Source organism: Tympanuchus pallidicinctus, unplaced genomic scaffold (genome assembly GCF_026119805.1).
Source record: "Tympanuchus pallidicinctus isolate F22 unplaced genomic scaffold, pur_lepc_1.0 scaffold5, whole genome shotgun sequence".
NCBI lineage: Eukaryota > Metazoa > Chordata > Aves > Galliformes > Phasianidae > Tympanuchus > Tympanuchus pallidicinctus.
Window position 1 is genome coordinate 52109741 of NW_026294769.1, and position 18624 is coordinate 52128364.

At 37.7% G+C, this 18624-nt stretch overlaps 1 protein-coding gene across 1 annotated transcript in view; it reads left to right on the plus strand.

Moving 5' to 3' along the window:
- The window catches only part of NECAB1 (N-terminal EF-hand calcium binding protein 1), a 54290-nt gene extending 36237 nt beyond the window's left edge, over positions 1–18053 (plus strand). The window contains exons 6-13 of the mRNA XM_052703375.1: positions 6982–7118; positions 9095–9207; positions 9876–9952; positions 10428–10481; positions 10922–11034; positions 13041–13118; positions 14527–14618; positions 17497–18053. Of these exons, the coding sequence (XP_052559335.1) occupies positions 6982–7118; positions 9095–9207; positions 9876–9952; positions 10428–10481; positions 10922–11034; positions 13041–13118; positions 14527–14618; positions 17497–17525 (693 nt within the window). The 3' untranslated portion in view covers positions 17526–18053. The remainder of the gene's footprint in view (positions 1–6981; positions 7119–9094; positions 9208–9875; positions 9953–10427; positions 10482–10921; positions 11035–13040; positions 13119–14526; positions 14619–17496) is intronic.
- The last annotated feature ends 571 nt before the right edge of the window (positions 18054–18624 follow it).

Here is an 18624-nt window from a genome sequence, read left to right on the forward strand (position 1 = left end):
CGCTGGAACAAAAAGGAGTTTTTCCTTTTATTCCCAATAAAAAAAGAGAAATCTATTCAGGATGAAGATTACATAAAATCTGAAGGTAGCCAAATGAAGTTCAAGACAGAGAGAGCAGCAGTGGTAATACTGCTGCATGCAGTGACTATTTTTAATACTGTAAGGCAACTGATAAAAATACATCACTGCAGCCTAACGCATATATAACTTAACAGCTAATTCTTCCTTTAAATTTGTCTGCTTTGGGCCATCTTTTAATAACTGTTAACTCTGTTTTACTAATTTAAATGGACACTGAAAAACTGAAGAAACTATTGTAGTTCTTTCCGTTACAGAGACAAGGGGTTTTGATTCTCATAATTACTTAGAAGATGTTTAGAATCTCATAATTCTCTTGAAGGCATACGACACTAGTTAGAAGATCATAAGCAAAGGAGAGATCCAGGAAGAATGAGCACTTCCGAATTTCACTTCAGAAAACATCTCAGAATATTTATCATCCAATTAGTAAATCAAATCAAGGCATTTGTGATAGCAGAGAAAATGGTGCACTTTCATTTATTATCAGCTGTCTTCTGGTAAAAACCCAGTGGTGGTAATCCCCTTGAATGGATGTAAGATCATACTAAATTCTATTCCATTTATTTTCTTCCCCTAATCTTTGATGAGACAGACTTGCCAGTGGTTAGGATTGGAGTCTGGATCCCTTTTGCTTAAATCCATACACTAAGCAGTTCTTCAGCTGTCTGCTATAATCTCATCTGAGGAGACAAATGCTGGCAACAGTACTAAATATATCACCAGTTGCTCTCTGCTACCAGGCAGAGAGAATTCTATTTTTATGCAAAGACATTATTAAATGATATTTTGGGATTTTATTGTGTGCTATTTTCTACTATAAAATTTAATATTATGGACAAGTCAAGTCAAATAATATTATGCAAGTCAAGTCAATGCAGATAAACTCAGCAAGCTGCAAGCAACGAATTCTGACCAGTTGTGCAAGCATATTCTACAGATAGATACATCCCCTTCCTCTTTTTGTCAGGAGAGGACATTCCTGGGAACTCCTTTGTTCTTTGTGGAAGTCTCACATCTACTGGGTCAGAAGAAGACAATGCTCAAATATTCCCAAAAATGATGTGCTAAATAGTCAGACCTTAAAAAAAAAAAAAAAAAAAAAAAAAAAAAGGAAAAAAAGAATTAATTAATTAAGTTGATATCCATACTTCTAAGCAAGGAAGTGCATAGAAATAACTTCACAGCAGAAAAACAAACAAAAAATCCATTTATCTGTTCTTCTGTCAGCTTTGATGCTTTACTTCTATTCTTACAACTTTCTTCCAGGAGCAGTGGCATTACATTTATCTTGCTACCTGCTGATATAAGACAGTTACTTTTCTCTGTGCTACCCAGTGCTCTTTAGTAGGACTTTAAATAGAACTTACTTTTCATTTAGGCATGACTTTTGTACAAGTTATTGCAAGAAGAGTATGTTACTCCTTCAATAATCACAGTAAAGGAGAGTGATAGACTGCTTTTCTCATGGATGCTTTTTCAAATGAGTGTCAGTATTCTCCTATAGGCACCTGTAGCTATTTTATGTCATTGCTCGTATGTCACCATTGTAAGTGGTAAGTAGACTTTGCCACTGTTCCAGTTCTCTAGGCAGAATTTAAACAGGCAGATTATTTGAAATATAGTACTTTAATAGACTTGTTACATTTGTGCTGCATTTTAAAATTGAAGTTGCATCTATTTAATAGTTTGGGATGTTATGCATCCACTCACTCTTTCAAAAGAAGATATGCTAACAGTTGAGTTTGTGTGAAGGCACCAAACTACATAGTGAGCATCTCTGGATCTGGCTTCTGTCCAACTCTGTTATGATGCTGTCCTAATGTCTGAAGAAATAGATCGTAGTCATTGAAATGAAAAGGGCATGAATTCGGTTTCTTCTGGCTGCAGCTATTCCGCCTAATTTTGTATCCTGAATTTAAAATCATAACCTAGGGCAATGTCCCATTGATGTTGCATCTACATGTTACAGGGCAGATCTATTCTGGACTAATTTTGATTCAATGATAAGTACTTTTCAGTTGCCTGGGGGTGTTTTCTGTAAAGATGTGCAAGCAATTTTTTATGAAATGAATTTGAGATTACAAATAAAATAGGAAATAGGAAATTTCAGCCATGTAACAGTACTAAATGCAATATATAGTGCTACAAATAAAGAACAAATAATTAATAAAATAATGCTATGCAACATAAAATAATGAGTGATACTATAGGAAGGAGAAGGCTACAGAACTAGGTTTGTTCAGTCTGGAGGAGAGGCTGAGGGAAGATAGGATATCTATCTAACTAAGACAGGGGAGGTTTAAGTTAGATATTAGGAGGAATTCATCCAAGATGGTGACACTGGAACAGGTTGCCCAAGGAGGCTGTGGATGCCCCATACCTGGAGGCATTCAAGGCCAGGCTGGATGTGGCTCTGGGCAGCCTGGTCTGCTGGTTGGCAACCCTGCACATAGCAGGGGGTTGAAACTGAGTGATCACTGAGGTCCTTTTCAAGCAGGCCATTCTATGATTCTGTGATTACCAAGAGAAACATGACAATAGGTGGAGCTAGACGATTTTCCAGCAATGTGAAGATGCTCTCTTTTTGGACACATCTTGGAAATCACAAAAGAGGTCAACAATGCAGCACAGGCAGCTGTTTCTTCAAACTCATTGCTGGGAAAAAAAAAAAAAAGCAAAAAAAAAAAAAAGCAAAAAAAAAAAAAGCAGTACCATGGACTTGCCAGTCTATGATTCTCTGATGATTCTATGATGATTATGATTTACAGAGCTGGCCCTGCTCTGTACAGAGTCTGGAATAGATGACTGGCAGATGTCAATTACACGTAAGTTTGTGAAGTTTGTGGGTCTTGCCTCATATCCCATCTCTTCAGAAAGATTTCAGTTTTCTTTATGTCCCAGTCACTTTTACTTTGCTTGCCTCTAGGTAAATGAACACAGGCATTTCCATCTTGCCCCACCTCAGGGAGCTGCTTTTTTGATAAATGAGTCAGCATCAGGTCACCTGAGGGTAGAGGATGGGGCTGGAGCCAGGGCTTGATGGGATCCAGAGAGACAACCTGTGGCAGCTGAGAAGTGGGTTCCCTCAGGGATACTTAAGTCTCAAATACTCCTCCTTATACAAGGATTCTTCTTCTGCATGTGTTAAGGTAGCTGTAAGCCAGTTTTAAAGACCATGGTGACCTTTTCCTTAGGGAAATCACTAATTATATGCATCCTCAGTAGCATTAATTGGAACTCAAATCTTAGCTGCTTGCAAAGGTCACAGCTGTCTGTCAGTGAGGGCAATGTGGAAAATTGCCCTCATTCACTCACAGTCAGTAAAACTAACAACTAGAATGATATGTTAACAAAGACTTATTTCATTTGGACTTCCTAAACTGCTGTATAGTATAATATGTATGCTAATGAACTGTAATTTACAGTTACTGACATGCAAGAAAAGATCATTTTTCAAGTTTACGTACAGAAGCCATCAGTTGATCTAATTATTAATTGGGACAATGCCAACAATATAAATACTCTGCTTGCCAGTTAGTCTGATTATAACACAATACACACCTAATACATTGGTACATATTTTTCTTAGTTCAAAATCAACATGTTTTTTCATTTGGTGAAATGCTCTTTAGTAAGATAGAAATTAAGGCCCTTTTCTGTAGGAAGTAGAATGGTGAAGTGATAGCAAAGCATGGCTGTTAATTCCTCTTTGTTAAGAACTGGAATTAAGATATAATTTGAATTGTAGCTGAAAATCTTTTTTTCCTCTATGACTTAAATTATCCCAATGTTGATAATTTGTAAATGATTATTGGTTTGTTTTTGTTTTTTTTTCCCATAACTGTTCTTACAAATTAATTACACAAGTAACAGTTATGTGTCAGCAGGCAGGAGTTTGGCACTCAACAAGTTGGTCAGACCTTCCAGTCTGTTACGTAGGAGGCACATTGATCCTCCACAGAAGGAATGAGCCCTTCAACTGGGATATACAGAGAGACTTCATTTAAAGCAACAGAAATACTTCCACTGGTTTCAGTCCATGAATTAATCAGGTCTGCAAAAACGATAGGAAGTTAAATGGAACTTTAAATAATATCTGTAGAAATAGTGTTGTTGTTAATTCCCTGATTAAAGAAAAACATTAAATAACCATTTACCTAACTGACCATACCAGTGTTTGGGTAAAAGATAATTATAAGGAAAGAATATTTGATAATTCTAGACTCCCCCAGATGGTGTTAGCATCCTGATTAGCCTATCTTTATCTAAACAATCTGTGCACCTTACAAGGTAGCCCTAAACCATTTTCAAGGATTATAGATTATAGGGACCTTTCCCACTGGGAAGGCTTTAAAGATACCACTGTGGGACAACAGAACAGGAAAAAAAAGAACTCCTGGTATGTGAATGAACATGGAGTAAAAAGACTGATTAAAAAGACTTTAATAACTTTCATATGCAGGAAAGCATCTCTGAAGGAGTCAGAAAGGAGCTAGCTTCAGTAAGGATCACATAGCTTATGTTTACACTGTGCCCAACAGCACAGGCCCACCCAGGCAGTTTGCAAAATGAAACATTATTGACGTACATTTTAAGTTCTAATTCAGCATGCTGCTATCAGATTTACCATAACTATGAGTGGGAAGCTGTAATGAGATTATTTTTGGATACGCAGAACTTTCAGACAGATTAATTCTTCTCCTCCTCTTGTCATATTGCTTTGATTAAAAAACTTATTAAAAATGGTCACTTCTGTCATGTTCTATTCATTTATTTCCAAGTGTGCTGGTGACAGTTGAGAATTGAAACAAACCAGGGATTTCAGCCACGGGGGTTTATTTAGCTGTCCATACTATAAAGATTTGTACAGGTTCTTACATGCCACATAGAATCAAAATTGTTGGAACTTACATGATTTCCATCAGGTGCAACCGAGTTTTACATCAGTTGCAATTAAGGGGTCAGAAAATTCAGAAGGAAAAATCAGATGTTGTGTTGCATAATAAGATGAACTACACAGAAAGGGTTCTAAAAAATGTTGTTTATGGGACTGGTATGAATCTTAGGTATTTGTTCAAAAGGTAGACTGAGAATCTCGTATGCCTCTTTACAAATTTATAAAGAAGTTATTTGGTTGTAGTGTGCCTCACACCTGATTCATTTGAAGAGAGAAAAAATACAGATGGTTGTGAAGCTCCTGGCTATATAAGTAATTCTGATCATTCATGGGTGATTCGACATCCAAGATTTCTGTAGCAGAAGTCTTTCAGCAAGAACTTTATAGCATATATTGTGAAAGAGAGCAAAGTGCTTTTGAAGCTATTATTGTGCAATCTTTTATTTCTCATTTACATTTCAAAACATCTCCTATTTGTGTTCTGATTGCAAACATAAAATGCAAAAATCAAGTAAATTCAAAGAGAATTCTAAAATTGGGAAGAGCTTAAAAAACGCCCCACATACATTGCCACAAATACTCAAAGAGGTTTTCAGCTAGAGGAGAACCCAACACCATCAAATGACAAGCTTTCTTTAATGTTAACAGACCATCATCTGTTAAGTAGAGTAACTATAGAAATCTTTCATTCAGTGCTCCTTGGATACTATGATGCCTTTCTGGTGTCTGATGGAATTGTAGCCAAAACTTTCAAGATCTGCAGAATGGATTTCGTGAACAACCAGACTTGGGGCAGAAAGTGGGTACCAGACTACTGTCCTTAGAGCAGCAGATAACATGGTCATTCAGGCCATTTTACTTCTCTTTTCTTGATGAGGGCTCTACTAAGTAAACAGAGGCTCTAAGGGACTGGCCTTGCCCCTCTCTTGCCCTTATTAGGGGGAACAGCCAGGAATCAGAAGCACAGAATTGCAGGGGTTAGAAGGGACCTCAAGAGATCCTCAAGTCCAAACCTCTGCTGAATAAGGTTCAATACAATAGGCCACACAGGTGGGTGTCTAGATGAATCCTGAATATCTCCAGAGAAGGAGACTCCACAACCTCTCTTGGCAGCCTGTTCCAGTGATCCATCACCCTTATTTTAAAGAAGTTCTTCTGCATGTTTGTGTGGAAAAGGAAGGGGTTGTTTACTTTATTGCATATGGTTACAATATTGTATTAATTCTTCCCTCACACAGCATTTACCTGTGTGCACAACTGGGCTACTGGATATGTTAATGTTGATTCTGTCCATGGAAATCTGATTCCTGGGGTGACTGATGGAGTGAGCAGTTGCATGAATTCTTCAAAAACCTTTTTCTGTTTTGAACAGATGTTTAAACGTAAAGTTGATTTCTTGCATACTTTGATGGCATCTAATGAAACTTTTTCAGCAAAGCTTAACTGACACTGATATAGAGCAAGATCATAACTGGAGTCATTAATGAACTGAAAGAAAAGGGGCTTCCAAAATAATTAAACAAATAATGGGAACCAAAACCTGTATTCAAAATTCACTGTTTCTGGTGCTGGCAGTCCTCGAGCCAAACTGATGATGGGAAGAGCTTTGGGCAGGGCAGGTGTTGTGTGCTGCTGCTCTGGAAAACTCCATCAGCGGTTTGGCAGCATCACCCATCACCTGGCCTGCCCAATGGCTCTGACACAGACAGGCCACGGGGCCAAATAAATTACATTTCACAAGAATGGATGTGAATAAAAATTCTAAATTTGCTTCAGTAGTTGTCAAGTATATATTGGCTTACCCAAACGTAGGAAGTAATATGGTACTGCAATCATCTGGAGATAAAAAACGTGAGGAGGAGGGGTTTTTTTAGTAGAAACTGTGTTGTTGAAATTTATGCTTGGGCCTCTCTTATCTCGGGTGGGAAGAGTGTTCATACTTGGAAATTCATTTCTAACACAATAGGCAAATCCCTAGCATTTTCTTTTTAATGTATTTTTAGGACTATCAAGAAGCTTCTAATTTGGAGCAGTTCGTGACTCGCTTTCTCCTGAAGGAAACGCTGAACCAGCTCCAGTCCCTCCAGGCTTCCCTGGAGTGTGCCATGGAAACCACAGAGGAGCAGACTCGGCAGGAGAGGTTGGTAGCCAGCATGGGAAGGGGGCCACCACAAACCTCTCAGATATTTTGCGTTTCATCCAGCATCCTGATGCAGGAAATAACAGGAGAAATAAGAATTCTTTCTTCATTCTCCATAGGAACTCACTGATAGTTTTCCTCAAATTGACTACAAGAGGTTTGCACTCTGATCGTATGGCGGGCTGCATGTAGGAGTGAGAACAGGCTAAGTGTGAGAGCACTTTATTGCATCCTAATCTTTGTTCCTTTGACCTCTTAAAATCCACTGATTATTTAATATCAAATACAGAAAAATCAGTGTAACGTGTAGAACTCCGAAATAACCAAGGTCACTGACTACTTCTTTGTTTGCTTCTTCTGGCTTTATGATTGCTTTTTTTTTTTTATTCCTGGTCACACAACATTCCCTACATGAAGAAGAGAAACAGCCAGGGTCTTACTTGTTACAGCTTCGTGCTGCAACATGAGGCCATAGTACTGGTTCACTCCTAAGTCTATGAGCTCTATATCACCTGGGTAATCAATATCCAGGTTTAGCTGAATTTAATGGCATCTCCTCATAGATAAGAATCTGTAGGATCAAAAGCTGCAACATTTCTGAAAGGCTGCTTGGCTTCATGGTCTTGTTATCCTCAGTATGTTATTATAGAGATGAAAGGGAGAGCAAAACACAAGCCATTGTGTTCCATGAGCTAAGATCTCAACACTTCTTTATGTTGTAAAATGTGTTGTTTTTTCATATTGTCATTCTCTTAATTGCTTTCCTGTTGGTTCTGAAAGTCTCATGCTGGGGTTTTGTGCCACAGCTTGACCTCAGGAATCACACAGGTTTTAAAAGGTGTACAGAGCAGGCACAGCATATAAACCCCTCTATTTGCACATACATCTTTCTAGGTGAGAGAGAAAGAAGTCTCTAATGGCCAGTTCAGAGCTGGAGGCCAATTTGGGTGCTTTAAGCTATCCTCTGCATTAATCACAAATTGACTTACCTTCTAGGACAGCATCTCTAGCCTTCTTGAGTCCTTGTAACTCAAACAACTACCTTGGATGTGTAAAATTGGGCAATACAAATATCCTTTTTGCTGCCAGATTTCTCTTCTGTGTTGACTTCCAAACAGGACATTACAGACAGTTCTTCCTCCAGTTTTACCACTAGAACTGTTCAGAAACATCCTCTTGGATAGCTAGTGTGTGCCATGGCAAAGAAAATGAGAAGGAGCTGTGAGCTGTTGAGCCAAATATCATCTTCCTTGCTTTCTGAGGTAGCAATAGAGAAGCCAGGCAAACTGAGCACTTAAACTACAGCTATTTTGGAGAAAATCTGGCTAGTTTCTAGATGCCTCAGTCTCAATGCAAAATCATCTTCAATTATGCTTGAATTAACACAGGGGAAACTGCCTGATGCATAAACCCACTAAGGCAATCCTAAGCTAATTTAAGTCTTTACACTGGGAAACTGCCATAATTTGGCTTTAGTGTTAACGAGATTTTATCTTGTTCATATGTGGCAGCAAGTGCTACCCAAAAAAGACCTCCTTAATACAGTTACATTTTCCTCAATGTGAACTTTATCCCTTAGTTTCAGCTGCTGTATAACCCCAGTTCTGCAGAGATGGTACCACAAGATGACACTGCAAGGAGGGCTCTTCAGGCTAGGTCAGAACCATGTCACTGACAGACCTTGAGCTTTCACTCTCTGAAAGATAGGCTGATGCCATCTTAACCCTCTTTTTCCTTGTTTATGACAAGCAATGTGGTCATTAAAGTCATTAAAAACACAAGTAATTATTTGTAGCAAAATTATCTGGAAAAGAATTCAGTAGTAGCAATAGATGTTCCTAATTTATTTTTTCTTAGCTTAAAGTGGCAGATACAAAGAGATGAAGGAGATGAAGACATTCCTGAAAACAGAAAGAGGAGAACAGAATGCTCCCTCATATGTGTTACCTTATGAACTGTCCTGTGTTCCTGTGCAGACAAGGTCCAACAAAACCAGAAGTGCTCTCAGTGCAATGGCCAGGAAAACGCTCTGCTCGAAGGCTTCAAAGGAGCAACAGCCTATCACCCAGTAACCCTCAATTTAACACAGGTATGGCATTTCACAATTTAAATGTCTATAAAACACATATCCATATGTGGAGAAGAAACAAATCTTCATCTCAAAACTTTAATTTATATGTGCTAACTAATTCAGATCCTTTACTGACACAAATCAACTTTCAATTCAATATAGGAGGTACTAGCTCAAACTGTAGGGAAAATAAGTATGTAGCCTAAGAATGGATAAAAAATAAATACATAAATATGGGCCAAACTGGGATATTATTTTGGGTCTGTCAGTTGAGTCAGCATTTCTTAGTTAATATTTATAGCCTATAGATAAAAATGAAAAAGCAACAGCATAACTTAGGCAGAAGCAGAGCTTCAGCTTATAAACTGGTCCCACCTGCAGAGCAGAGCATTCCTCTCTTCTGTTATCATCACGACTTCAAAACACCAGTGTTAATTTAGAACATAATTTTCTTTCTGTATTGGATTTCTACTGTATCTTAAGAAGAAAGTAAAACATTCGGATGGACAAAATTATGCTTTAACATTATTTACACTTAAATGAACACTGAAGTGATTGCAGCACGGTCTTCTTTTGAGAAGCAAAATAAGTTGCAAGATAAGTTAATGATTTTTACAAAATAGATGAATATGGTATGTTCCAGCATTTAGTAATGTTTTCTTCTTCATTATTTATGAATTCCAAAGGCTGGATTGAGGAAGAGAGCCAGTGGATGACCCAGATAAGCAGACTTCAGAAGCTGATTGACAGGCTGGAAAAGAAGGTGTGCATTTCTTTTCTTCTGCTTGTCCTTTTATTTCCAGCAAAGATTTCTGATCCAATCTGTCATAATCTCCCCTAGATAAGTTTATTCTGCATGAAGTTTTCTTTATGCAGAAAGTCTACTTCAAATTACCATCCCTTCTCCTCTCCATAGTCCACGCAATTTAAGACATCTTCTTCTTTAAGCCCAACAAACAATTGTGAACAAGCAGATTTATTACAAGTGAAGCACTGCCTGCTCAGTATTGTAAATAAAACTTGGCAGAACAGCTTGGGTTGAATTTAAACACTGAAACACACAAGATTCTGCAAGCAGTGTTTACATTTGGTTTGCAGATAATAAAGAAGACATTTAATTATAATTTCTAGAGATGTGAGAATACAATTATGAAAATAATCTTTAAATGGTAAGATCAAGGTATATCTGTTTACTCACACTTCTTTTTTTTAATTTTTTTTTTAAATACTGCTGAAAGGACTTGAAGCTTGAGCCATTTGAAGAAGAAGTTTTGGAAGAAAATGCAAGATCTGTAAGTATTTCCCAAGATAATATGTTTTGGTGTTTGATTTTCAATGCTAGGTTTTGATGCAACAATCTCAACTTGTCTCTCTTAAAAAAAGAATAATTTTTAGTCTGCAGAATACATTGTGAAAGAGACAACAGAATAGAACTTAAAATACAAAACTTTAATACTACTACATTGTTTTCAAAGGATACATTCAAACAAAGCTCATGTAAGAAGGAAATAGTGTCACAGCTCCCTGGGTCCATCTGGCCCAACCTCTGATCAAACAGGGACACCCAGAGCAGGGTGCCCAGGCCCATGGTCAACCAGATTACGAAGATCTTTGATGACTGCATATTCTGATTTATTATAATAGACTTTATTTAGTTTGAAGTACAAGAAATTCATAGGAAGATACAAATTATTATTATTATTATTATTATTATTATTATTTTTTGCATTAGCACATAATGATCGTTCAACGTCAAATGTCTGTGATAGAAGAAGAAATTGAGGAATTCAGGCTTGCTCTGAAGCAGTACGTGGAGTCTGCTTCTGCTCAGAGTGGCTGTTTGCAGTAAGTACAGTGTTACTGTCCGTGGGTTGAATAAAGGAAAGTAATCTATTTTCTTGAACAGTCTCTAAGTAGAGATAGATAGTTTATGAAGAGAGAATCAGTAGCATCCTCTTTCCTGAGCGATTATGCACATGTATTTATACAGAACTTCTCAAATACAACAGAAGTCATAAAGAGATGTCAAAAGTATGTGCGTGAACTTCCAGCAGTATCACAAAATCTCATGAATGAAATAAACACTGAGTCTTCAAAAAAAAAAACAACAAAAAAACCAAACACATTCACACTCCTGTGTGTAATCTTCCTGCCCCCCAACTCCTGCTAAAACTGTAAAGATAATCCCAGAGATACAGTACCATTTTTAAAGGCTTTTAGGTCACCATTTCACAGCTTCCAGAAGCTCCTAAAGTGACAATATCTTTTGGAAAAGTCATCTGCCATCCATCATTTTTGCTCACCTGGGAAGTGAGCAATTGATCAATTTGTCTTCCAGTTCTATGCTTGGAAGCTTTGAAAACTTTTCCCTCAGTTTGTCACTGTTAAATTTTCATTCCTAATAAAGAATGTAAAGAACTGAAAAGCAAAATTTTCAATAGTGTATTTTTGCTTCGCTCTTTTTCCAGTGAAATAAAACATTAGAGCAGGGTTAAGAAGAAGTTTAAATGACTCACCGCTATACTGAATTTAACAGACTTGAAAAAGCTATGCTATACACACATTACAGACCACAATGAAATATTTTTATAATGTGTACACAATATGGTTCTCATATATTCAAGGGTTTCAAAGTCTGCCTGCCACATCCCTAACTGGTGAGCCTTATTGCTATGAGATCCTCACAAGTACAGTGATTCTACCAGCAATATTCATAAAAACAAGAAAATTAAGCTGGAAGAACAAAGAGTGCCACTCCCTGTCCCTCTGAAAAAGAACATCCAACTTCAGTGATTGCATACTTGCATGAGAGAGAGCTTACACCACTTCAGAATGCAACTTAGAAAACGAAGCAAGAACTTTCTTTCCCAAGTTTAAAGGCATTTGGCAGATCTGCAATGCCACCTACCGGCTGTTTTTAAGTTGAGCTATTTATGCCATTGATTCACCTTTTTTCTTCCCCCAAAAATTCTTGATTGTTTTTTATATTTTACAGTGTATTTTTGCATACACCAGTAAGTTCTATGAATTCATTAGCTATTACTGTGTGAAATATAATCTGAGGTTAGTTTTCAAGCACACCACTAGTAAGCTCAAAGATTTTGGCTACTCAGTGAAGTACATACATATGCTTTCTGTGCCATATATCTAAAAAACAATGTGTAATTTCCCCATGTGCTATGAACCTGATACACTCAGGACAATAAACAGGATAATCTGGTGTACACAATCAGTATATTATGGGACACATTTTATCCATGATAAAATGTTAGCTAAATGCCCTAAGAACAAATAAGCAATATCAGGAGATACTATTTTCAAACTTATCTTCATCAGACATCAATTTGTCTTAATACTCTGTTGCTATGTGCTCTCAAAGCATCTGGTCTGTGTCTCACAGCCAAGGGCAGACTTTGCATGAAGAGACTCTTCAGTGAAGCAGCACAAGTCATTCTATCCCTTCAGCTGTTCTGTGTGCACAACGTGCTGTGTCGCTCGATTCTCTCTGGAGCACATTTGTCTGATTTTCTGTATTACTGATTTGCATTTCTTCAGACTCTAACCATCGGAGGAATATGAAAAATGAGTTTCATAAATGAGACCATCATAGCTGTTATTAATATTAAAAAAAAAATAATGAAAAGCCATGAAAATCCTCAAAATCTTATAGATGAGTTTTTGCTATATCGTTCTCAAAATTCACATATTTGTTTGACTGTGTGTTGGTTTCTGTTTGTTTGTTTCAAAAAAATCCTTTTATTTTGTTCATACTCAGAAAACCTGGGAAAGGATGCATATGTGAAATAGTTTTGACATGTTTGATTGAATTACTTCTGTTCTACATTTCTTAGTGTTTCCATACAGAAGCTTCCAAATGATTCCCGCTTCATTATTTATGAGTTCTGGGAGAACAGCAACATCTGGAATAGGTAAGCTGTTCTGTTATTGGATTTGTTGTTGCTTTAATACATATATACACATAAAGGTTTGACGATTAGAGAGCAATTATGTGAGCAATTGTGTACAAGAACTGAATACAAATTAACTACTGCTAATTGATCTCCCCTTATCTCCCTTATGAGGAAAGGCTGAGTAACCTGGATTTGTTCAGCCTAGGGAAAAGAAGACCGAGGGGGGATCTGATTAATATTTATAATTATCTAAAGGGAGATAGGAGGCAAATGGATGATGCCAGGCTCTTCTTGGTGATGTGTAATGATAGGACAGGAAGTAATGTCTAAAACTTGAATGTAGGAAGTTCCATACAAACATGCAGAAGAACAACTTTAAGGTAAGGGTGATGGATCACTGGAACACATTACCCAGAGAGGTTGTGGAGTCTCCTCCTCTGGAGATATTCAAGACCCATCTGGATGCCTACCTGTGCGACCTATTGTATTGAACCTTCTTTAACAGAGGTTTGGACTCGATGATCTCTTGAGGTCCCTTCCAACTCCTGCAATTCTGTGATTCTGTGATCTCTTGCTAAATATATCACATTGCTTCAAAACAATATAATTACTAAAGACTAAAATATAATGAAGCTTATAGATAAAAACATCGGAAAAACACAGCCAGTTTGAATAGAATAGAGAGAAAGGTATAGCACTGGATAGGTAGCAGTTGATCAGAGACAAAAGAATAAGGTAACAACAGCTTCAGCATAGATCAGTGATGCTGTTGTAGGATACTGCAGGAGCCAAAGAAGGAGAGAGGAGGTGCAGCACGCAGCAACACACCTGAGCAGCATTCACAAGGAAGCTCTGCCAAAGTCTCCCAAATGCACATCACAGCATCCCATCAAATAGATTTCCAGAATGTCTCTTTTGGTCAGACTAGCAGCTGATTTCTAGACTGTGGCAGACATACGGCTAAAAAAAGAATGGAAACAAAAAGGTTTCCCGTAACTAGTATTGAAAAACCCCAAGCACTAGGTTCCTAAATCTGTAGACAGAAACAATTCTGACAGAAGATGGAGAAGTGTTAGTATCTTCCCTTTTGAACAAAGCCCCAGTTCAAAGCAGGCATGTTTACTGTTAGAAAGGGTAAGCAACAACAGTAACAAAGGTCAGCACATTTGGAATAAGAACTGGTATACTGGGTCACAATCAAGAGAAGAACATCAGGCTAACAGTTAACTGTACAGGGGAACAAAAAGCTCATTTAGTATAGCATGCAAGAAATTCACAGAGGTCTCCTCTCCCATTATCATCACTGTCTAACTTTAGAAACACAAAATCCCTCCTATGGCATGAACTGCAAAAAATTTGATGCACATAAAAATATTTAGTCCCTTAATACTTGTCTTCTTATTTTTTATTTTTTACAATTATTTAGCCACCTTCAAATGAATTACAGCAAGACATTCCAAAGAAGTAATGTGGACTTCCTGGAAACTCCAGAGCTCATTACAACAATGCTAGTCCCTGGTAAACACCATTTTTTTCACAAAGTTTTATTTGTTGCATGTGAAGAGTTCTGCTGTATCAGTGTGTTCCTTATATGAGTCCACTGCAAAATACCATCCTTTAGTCAGTTCTGCTTCTGTATGGTGGAGGAAGGGACTCCAAATGGTTTTATTTTAAGCAAAAAACCAAACAAACATAAAATGCATCAGCAAAAATAAACCCCACTGCTTTATGTTATATGGTACAAATGTTTTGATAGCACACGCTACTTGAGAAATGACCCAGAGTATACAATACTGTCTGCAAATCATAAAATAGACTCTGTTCAAGATCTTCAGGCAAAGAGAACTGCCTCCTGATGAATTAAATTTAATCATCTTTACATTAACTGAAGGAAGCATTAATTACTAGTAATTCAGATTTGCTAACCAGTTTTACTGTACCATGCTTCCTGCTGTGTTAAAACATGGGGAAAAAGCAATGTGTTCAAAGATTACAAATTATTATTACAAACCAATAACCATACACCTTCCTTTTCAGAGAAATGTTAAAAGAGACAGTGCAGGACTCTCAATTCCCCTTATGTCTGACTACAGCCTAAATTTAAAATAAGAAAGTAAAATAAAGTTACTACCTAGCCTTATACCTGAGGTCACCTTTGAAAAGATGAGTTTTCAGACCTCACGAGCCAAACCCCTGGTTGTAAGTCAGGATTCCTGCAATACAAGGGGATTGCATTTATGAACAAAGAATCCCTTCAAGTCTTATGTTTTACTGCTGGATTTAAGATAAATTTGGCTTTAGGAAACAACACAGCATTTTCTCACACGGTCTTTGTGTCAAAGAGCTAGGTGTAGCCAGAAGCGTTCCAAGGGTGGTTTATTCACAGCTAGGGAACGTACAATTAATACAGAACAGAATGGAAACATACATTGTTTATAAATGCCTCAATAGAGAAGCATGTGAAATTGGATGCAGAGTGCATGCAGGTGCCTGCAGAGGGAAGTGCGGCCTACAGTTGCCATGGAAACACCGCATCTCGGCCTGCGCTCCTCAGGGCTGGGCAAGCAGAAGTCACGCATTCACAGCACTCCAGCATCTGTAATTTGCACATCAGACTAGATAGCTCATTTTTGTTCTTTTCTTTTTTTTTTTTTTAAGGGGAAATGTTCCACACGCATAAACTACACAAATTGCATTTCTATTTGAAACACAGAGAATGTTTATAAAGTAAAAAGTGATGGCTGCAATATTGCAGGTGTATTTTATGGGAGAATTTTAGACGAAGTAAATTGAAATCATTGTAAAATCAGGAAGAAAGAAACCAATCCATTCAACTAGTACAGGACAGGCCTTACTCTACAAACTGATTAGTTCAGATGCAGCTACACCTTTTGGCACACCTGGATTAAGTAAGAGCTGATCTGATTCTAAATCATCATCTGAATCTGCTGCAAACATTACATACAACCTGAGCCATTACTCAGCGGATTAGTTCAAATGACTACAGGTGCACAGCTAAGAATGACTCGGGAAGACACGGTGTTTGAGTACTGTTATTCATTTACTATCAGTTAATAGGAACCGTGACTATTAACAACTTGCACTCCTGTTGCAAGCAGACCAAGTTACTTCAGGACATTGCATCACAGTGCCAGGTATCACTCAGTTCACATGCATGAAATGCCTACACTGTGCCTAAATCCAAAATGGATTGGATGGAATGGATGCCTACCTGTGCGACCTGGTGTAGGGAACCTGCTTTGGCAGGGGGGTTGGACTCGATGATCTCTGGAGGTCCCTTCCAACCCCTACAATTCTGTGATTCTGTGATTCTGTGTGAAAATCTGGATTTGAGGACATTAAAGTAGCTCTCAGTGAAGAAAACAAAACGTTGAAAACTACTGAATGTTTATGGCACTATAATCCATGAAATAAACCGTTATACTGACATTTTTTGTTGTTAAAGTTTATTAATCCAGTGATGTGTCAGAGCCTACTAGACTTCAATAGTTCACAGTGAAGCAGGATTCTTAACCATCTTCTCAATATACTTCTTCAGGAATAACTTGTTTTCAAATAAATGCCAGAAATTGATAGGTTTATGGACACAGCCACTGGAACAAATGTGTTAATGAATTTAATCCCCAAGCTGTACAGTGCAAAATGCACAGTCCCTGAGCACCTCTCCAATAAGGGCACTTGGCACCTAAGATACAGTCACAGTCCTTCCTTGCTTCCTTGTCTCTCTCCATAAATCTTGTTGTTATTCTCTGCAAGATTTCAATTTCCAAAGGCCAGTGTGGAGGGGCTGTGGGGAAAGAGCTACAAATATGTTTCACTTTGGCTCTATGTATAATTCAGTGATTGCCGTTTCCTTTTTATGAAAATGACATTTTACAAGTCACTGTGAGGCAAAACACTCTTAAGCCTGCATAAAAATAAAAACAAAACACCAGCATCAGGATTGAATAATGTCACTAGGAATGAAAGTCACTGAAGGCAGCAGAAGAACCCAGGAGACACTGCTCAGCAACAGCACTGTCACATGCAGCAGAACAGGCAGCCCCTCACAGTGAGAATTTATGTGGTTTGCTCTCTGGGATTTGGGTGCTTAATTCTGTGCTAATCCACCTCAGACAGAGATGTTATCAAAAAGAGATCTAAATTTTCATGTTATTGCCATCCTCCTACCATTTATGATCAGGTAGTGTTGTAAGTGTCCGTCCCCTCCCTGGAGTGGTTCTGTCCTTGAAAGTGTGCAGCTGTTGTATAGCTGCTTATATAATGACCATTTCTTTACACCAGCAGTGACTTATGCATTATAGCTATTCTATTTAGAAAGTTTATGTGATAGAAATACTGTGTATGTAAATACATGAACTCTTTTCTCTTTCAGCATCGTGGTGGGTCCTCAATAACAACTAGAAGCTGTGATTCCAAGTAATTATGTTATGTTTTTCACTACATATACATTGATTTAACAGTGCACAGGTGTGCTGGGTTACAGGTTTATCACGTGATACTGCAATACTTTGGATGTAATCTGTTCTAAAATACGGAAAATCACATTCATTGCCTTCTTGTGATCAGTTTAGTGAAATAATGCATTGTAAAAGCTGAAAAAAAGACAAAACTAAGCTCAACTGTTAACTGTGTATATTTAGTCCTGTCACAGAAAACTGCATCTTGATTGGTGTGACTGTGTATTTGTGAATACTTTTAGTCTCGCATTAATAAACAATTGTTACTTAATGCTGCTGTTTTCTCCTTGTACCGAAGAAACAGGTATAAAGTTGAAAACACATTTCCATAAATGTCTAAGTCTACTTTAGGAGAATAAATGAATAATTTGTTCATGTTAACACTATCATTCAGGAAATTTTTTGCCCAAGAAAAGACAAGGCAGCACCATTTTCTCTTAAGAGCCCCTACGGCCCCTGCCCTCTCTTCTCCCTCGCAAGAAAAAACGTGTATCTGCGGGCCAAACCGCTTTGGATCCACAGGTTTAATGTTCCACAGCTCATTTGCTTTGAGCTCTGTCTTGAACATTTAGAAAATCAGAGCAACTCCTAAAACTGGTTGTTCACTGAGAAGTCATTAGAGAAACCACTACTAGAGCATAAATAACCATAAACCTGGAAGCACAAATACTTTCCTCCCTAATGAGACTTCCTGCTGTTCCTTTGGCATCTGAGCAGTACACGTCACCCACCATGGAAGGAAGTGACTAGTGTAACCTCACCCTCCAATGGCAGGTTGACAAGCTCTGCAAACTAAAATATCACTATCTTCACTCATGGAGCAGTTCCAGGTTATAAACAGTTGCCAAAAAATAACTTGAAAGTCACATTCAATAGAATATCCTCTTCCTTGTAGTGTTTCTCCATTTTTATTTCACCTCAGCTAAAATATTACCAGGTATAAAAAGCAAGCAATCTTCATTGCAGTATGGTTCTGTAATCCAGAAGCTATGGCTAAGACTAAACCTGACATTCTTAAAACTGTCACATATAGGCACTTGCTG